The sequence below is a fragment of the Arachis stenosperma genome, chromosome 9 (assembly GCF_014773155.1).
Source record: "Arachis stenosperma cultivar V10309 chromosome 9, arast.V10309.gnm1.PFL2, whole genome shotgun sequence".
NCBI classification, from domain to species: Eukaryota; Viridiplantae; Streptophyta; class Magnoliopsida; order Fabales; family Fabaceae; genus Arachis; species Arachis stenosperma.
In genome coordinates, this window is record NC_080385.1 from 40,299,818 (window position 1) to 40,306,137 (window position 6,320).

A 6,320-nucleotide genomic window follows, 5' to 3' on the forward strand; every position below is an offset into this window, starting at 1 on the left:
GGTTTTGATATTGTTTTTACTTGAATTTGGATTAAGAAATGGTAAACAATTGAGTTATGCAGAATTTTGGTAAAAGGTGGTTTTTAACCAATTTTGGCGGGCCATATCTTATCCCTCGAAACTTGGATTCAAGTGAACTTTGGCTTAAATTAAAGATAATTAAGAGAGCTTTAAAATGGTATAAAGATTATTGAATTTGAAATTTTGCGAAGAAAGTTATGAATATTGGAAGTTAGAGTCAAAAGTTTGATTTCTGTGATGTGCAGAAAATTTGGAAATCCGTCATGTGTGCCCACGCACACCTATGTGCGTACGCACAGAACAGAGCGGGTGTTTCAAGTTGTGCGTATGCACAACATCATGCGTATGCACAGGCCAGAAAAGCCTTCTGATATGTGCATACGCACACAACCTGTGAGTATGCACAAACCATGTTTTTCAATAAAAACTCTGTTTTTACTCGTTTTACCTTCCCGGCAAGCTTGTAAACTTCCGTGATACTTGTTTAAAATCTTTTGCTAGTATTTAGACTTTGAATCAAGGGAGAACACAATAAATGAATTAAAAATGGGTTATTTTAGTTATGAGTTTAGAGCCGGTGACCTAGGCTTGGGAAATATGTGGATGGGTTATGTATATAAATATGGTGGAGTGTTATGTTGGTGATGAATGAAAAAGGAATATAAATTGAGAAATGATTGAGGCTGAGCAATGCCTTATTGAAAAGGTTTATGTGCTTAAAAGAACTTGAGGATGAGAGTGACTATGATGAGCTTAAAAGTGAGCCGGGCACTACATCCCAGATACTTGGTTTATTGAAAGAGTTTTGTCCCGGCAAGAACACTGGTTTGACCCCACTTGTCGTAGTTATTGTGCATCTGTAGGGATGGTGGTTTTATCCCGCCTGCAGTGAGGACGGAGGCTCTATCCCGCTCACGTATTGATGAATTATTTTGTGTTGAGCAAGGACGGTAGTTTAATCCCTCTTGCATATTGATTTGTGAATGCAATCCGAGAAAGGATGGTGGTATAATCCCGCTTGTTCGAGGTACCCAGTAAGGATGGTGGTTTAATCCCGCTTACTGTGGAGGCAAGGAAGGTGGTTTAATCCCGCTTGCCTGTTTCGAGCAAGGATGGTGGTTTAATCCCGCTTGTTTATGGAACCTATGGATAAGGTTTGTGGTTTAATCCCGCTTATCCGAGTTGGGTCTGGCAACATAACTGACGCGTGAACTCATGGCCAGTAGGACATGCATGCATCATTTGCATCTATGTGACATTGTTTGGGTGTGTTTATTGTATATGTGGTTTGCCTATGTGATTATTATTTTTTAACTGCTATATGTTATAATTGCTGTAATTGAATCTGTTGTGCTTGAATTTCATTACTTGTGTTTGCTGTTACTGTTTTATTATGAGACCTTGTATATATGGAGATTGAGATGAAATGAGAAGGACTTGAGGTTTATTGGAAAGAGAAAGGTCGAATGAAAACAAAGGTGCATGAGTGTAGTTAGTTGGTCTAGCATACCTTACTGTTTTTCTGGTTTATTAGTATATTTCTAGGCTTGGATTTCTGTTTGTCAAAGTGTTAGAATTGCCTAGAGGATTCGTGTAGTCTTTTCATCGTATTTGCTTTAGAACTATTACCCCTGCTGAGAACCCCGAAAGGAATGATGCTCTCACCCGTTTCGAAGATTTCCATCTTACAGGTACTGGACGTGATGCACTCGTTGGGTGTGCCAGTTTCTCTCCGCAAAGTGAAGATTGTCATTTGGGGATTTTACTTTTTCTTAGATATTATATATATATATTCTCCACTGCTGTATATTATGAATTGTATATCCCTCTTAGAGGTTGATTATGGAGAAACAGAATTTATGTTTATGATTCTATCATACTTTTGGGTTGTATTATATTAACTAGTCTGCCTTACCTTCGCAGGTCAAGACTAGTGTTATTATGTATACCTTCTTGAATTATATATATATATATATATATATATATATATATATATATATATATATATATATATATACTTCTGTCATCTCTGCTTATGTATATCGTCGGTTTTTGAATGTGATGCGATTTTTCTTATGTCTTTTCTTCACGAGCTCCTAGTATATCATACTCCTTCCATTATATATATGTATTTTGTTTTTAAAAGTCATGATACCTGACCACCATTAATTTACGACCTAGGCGTAAAGCTCTGTGTGGTAGGGTGTTACATTATGGTATTAGAGTAATTCGTTTCTATTGAGCCTGAGGGACGGATTGACTATGCTTCTGAGCATACTCTAAGTTGTGTTTTCGTGCTATTTAGGATATCTGATTGATAAACATAGCATAAGGTTCATGTGTTTACGTTTGGAACTTTGAAGCGTTAGACTTGCGATATTGAGACTGATCACCTTGATATCACTTGTTTGGTGTGAACAGAACCAGATGGCAACTCGTGGACATGGCCACAGGCGAGGGAGAGGTACAAATCGAAATGAGGAACACGAGACAAATGCAAACAACCCCGCAAACTTCATGGTTGCCTTGGAGAATATGGTTGCGGCTATGCAAGCCACGGCTGCTGCCTTAGGCAATCAAGCTAACAATGTAAATGGAGGAAACGAGAATAATGGACCAATGACATTGTCATCCTTTCTAAAGGTGTATCCTCCAACCTTTAGAGGAACTACGAGTCCCACTAAAGCCGACAATTGGTTTCAGGCAATGGAACGAGCGTTGCAAGCTCAGCATGTACCTGAAAATCAGTATGTAGAGTTTGCCACATGCAAGTTTGAGGGAGAAGCTTAGTTTTGGTGGCAAGGAGCTCATCATTTATTGCAACAAGGTGATGTTGCAGTTAGTTGGGATGCCTTTCGAGTGGCGTTCTATAAGAAGTATTTTCCTAACTCGATTAGGGCGACGAAGGGGTTAGAGCTGCTACAGCTGAAGCAAGATTCTGTGACAGTGGCGGAATACACTAGTAAGTTTGAGGAGTTATGTCGGTTCTCGATGGTTTGTCAAGGTGCTCCAGAGAGTTATGAGGAGTGAAAGTGTATTAAGTACGAGGGTGGACTTCAGAGTGAAATTCTGACCGCTGTGGGGCCTATGGAGGTCCGAATCTTCTCCGAGTTGGTGAATAAGAGCAAAGTTGTAGAGGAGTGCTTAAGGAAGGTTGTTATGGAAAAGAATGACTGTGGGGATTTCTATAGGAATGGCCAAGGCAGAGATCTTGCACCAAGAGGTCAAGACAGAGATTTCACACCAAGGCGCCAAAACTTTAAGAGGAGTGGTCATGCATCGCAATACTCATAAGACTGCAACGCCTATCGAAAGAGTGACTATCACAAAGGACATGGTAAGGGAAAGCAGGCAGGGACTCAGCGAGAGGACTTGAGATACCCGAGATGCGAAAGATACCATCCGAAAATGTCGTGCATGGCTGGGCTAAGATTATGCTACCATTGTGGATTGCCTAGGCATGTCTCTGGTGCACGAAATTGTGATCAATACTTTTTAATACACAAATAATCCCTAGTAATGGCTCCAAAAACTTGGTGCTCAATACCATGGCATAAACACAACTTCGCACAACTAACCAGCAAGTGCACTGGGTCGTCCAAGTAATAAACCTTACGCGAGTAAGGGTCGATCCCACGAAGATTGGTGGTATGAAGCAAGCTATGGTCACCTTGTAAATCATCAACCTACAAAAAACATAAAATAACAAAAGAAACTATATAAAATATAATCATTGGGTTGCCTCCCAATAAGCGCTTCTTTAATGTCAGTAGCTTGACAGAGGGCTCTCATGGAGCCTCACAGATACTCAGAGCAATGTTGGAACCTCCCAACACCAAACTTAGAGTTTGAATGTGGGGGTTCAACACCAAACTTAGAGTTTGGTTGTGGCCTCCCAATACCAAACTTAGAGTTTGACTGTGGGGGCTCTTCTTGACTCTGATTTGAGAGAAGCTCTTCATGCTTCATCTCTATGGTGACAGAGGGATATCCTTGAGCCTTAAACACAAAGGATTCTCCATTCACTTGAATGATCAGTTCACCTCTATCAACATCAATCACAGCCTTTGCTGTGGCTAGGAAGGGTCTGCCAAGGATGATGGTTTCATCCATGCACTTCCCAGTCTCTAGGACTATGAAATCAGTAGGGATGTAATGGTCTTCAACCTTCACCAAAACATTCTCTACAAGTCCATAAGCTTGTTTTCTTGAGTTGTCTGCCATCTCTAGTGAGATTTTTGCAGCTTGTACCTCAAAGATCCTTAGCTTCTCCATTACTGAGAGAGGCATGAGGTTTACACTTGACCCTAAGTCACACAGAGCCTTCTTGAAGGTCATGGTGCCTATGGTACAAGGTATGGAAAACTTCCCAGGATCTTGTCTCTTTTGAGGTAATTTCTGCCTAGACAAGTCATCTAGCTCTTTGGTGAGCAAAGGAGGTTCATTCTCCCAAGTCTCATTTCCAAATAACTTGTCATTTAGCTTCATGATTGCTCCAAGGTATTTAGCAACTTGCTCTTCAGTGACATACTCATCCTCTTCAGAGGAAGAATACTCATCAGAGCTCATGAATGGCAGAAGTAATTCCAATGGAATCTCTATGGTCTCATTTTGAGTCCCAGATTCCCATGGTTCCTCATTAGGGAACTCAGTGGAGGTCAGTGCACGCCCATTGAAGCCTTCCTCATTGGCGTCCACTTCCTCTCCATCCTCTCCAAATTCGGCCATGTTTAGGGCTTTGCACTCTCCTTTTGGATTTTCTTCTGTGTTGCTTGGGAGAGTACTAAGAGGGAGTTCAGTAACTTTCTTGCTCAGCTGTCCCACTTGTCCTTCCAAATTCCTAATGGAAGACCTTGTTTCAGTCATGAAACTTTGAGTGGTTTTGATTAGATCAGAGACCATGGTTGCTAAGTCAGAGGGGTTCTGCTTAGAATTCTCTGTCTGTTGCTGAGAAGATGATGGAAAAGGCTTGCCATTGCTAAACCTGTTTCTTCCACCATTATTGTTGTCGAAACCTTGTTGAGGTTTCTCTTGATTCTTCCATGAGAAATTTGGGTGATTTCTCCATGAAGAATTATAGGTGTTTCCATAGGGTTCTCCTAGGTAATTCACCTCTTCCATTGAAGGGTTCTCAGGATCATAAGCTTCTTCTTCAGATGAAGCATCCTTAGTACTGCTTGGTGCATTTTGCATTCCAGACAGACTTTGAGAAATCAAATTGACTTGTTGAGTCAATATCTTGTTCTGAGCCAGAATGGCATTCAGAGTATCAATCTCAAGAACTCCTTTCTTCTGACTTGTCCCATTGTTCACAGGATTCCTTTCAGAAGTGTACATGAATTGGTTATTTGCAACCATTTCAATCAGCTCTTGAGCTTCTGTAGGCGTCTTCTTCAGATGAAGAGATCCTTCAGCAGAGCTATCCAAAGACATCTTGGATAGTTCAGAGAGACCATCATAGAAAATACCTATGATGCTCCATTCAGAAAGCATGTCAGAAGGACATTTTCTGATCAATTGTTTGTATCTTTCCCAAGCTTCATAGAGGGATTCTCCATCCTTCTGTCTGAAGGTTTGGACTTCCACTCTAAGCTTACTCAATTTTTGAGGTGGAAAGAACTTTGCCAAGAAGGCATTGACTAGCTTTTCCCAAGAGTCCAGGCTTTCTTTAGGTTGAGAGTCCAACCATATTCTAGCTCTGTCTCTTACAGCAAAAGGGAATAGCATCAGTCTGTAGACCTCAGGGTCAACCCCATTAGTCTTGACTGTGTCACAGATTTGCAAGAACTCAGCTAAAAACTGATGTGGATCTTCCATTGGAAGTCCATGGAACTTGCAATTCTGTTGCAGTAGAGAAACCAACTGAGGCTTAAGCTCAAAGTTGTTTGCTCCAATGGCAGGGATAGAGATGCTTCTCCCATAGAAGTCAGGAGTAGGTGCAGTAAAGTCACCCAGCACCTTCCTTGCATTGTTGGCATTGTTATTATTTTCGGCTGCCATGTCTTCTTCTTCTTTGAAGAATTCGGTTAGGTCCTCTACAGAGAGTTGTGCCTTAGCTTCTCTTAGCTTTCGCTTCAAGGTCCTTTCAGGTTCAGGGTCAGCTTCAACAAGAATGCCTTTGTCTTTGTTCCTGCTCATATGAAAGAGAAGAGAACAAGAAAATGTGGAATCCTCTATGTCACAGTGTAGAGATTCCTTGAGGTGTCAGAGGAAGAAAAATGGAAGACAGAGGTAGAAAATTCGAACTTATCAAAGAAGATGGAGTTCGAATTTTGCATCAAGGAATAGTGTTAGTCCAT

General features: G+C 40.9%; 1 protein-coding gene and 1 non-coding gene across 2 annotated transcripts; both read left to right on the forward strand.

Annotated features, from left to right (window-relative positions):
* The first annotated feature begins 2,448 nt into the window (after positions 1 to 2,448).
* LOC130949433 (uncharacterized) lies at positions 2,449 to 3,315 on the forward strand. Its single transcript, XM_057878156.1, has 3 exons — positions 2,449 to 2,768; positions 2,919 to 3,015; positions 3,082 to 3,315. The coding sequence occupies exons 1-3, from the start codon at positions 2,449 to 2,451 to the stop codon at positions 3,313 to 3,315; spliced, it is 651 nt and encodes a 216-aa protein (XP_057734139.1).
* Positions 3,316 to 5,508: 2,193 nt separating this feature from the next.
* LOC130953821 (small nucleolar RNA R71) lies at positions 5,509 to 5,616 on the forward strand. The gene has a single exon (XR_009075981.1). It is a non-coding gene; the product is annotated as a small nucleolar RNA R71 (small nucleolar RNA).
* Positions 5,617 to 6,320: the final 704 nt, after the last annotated feature.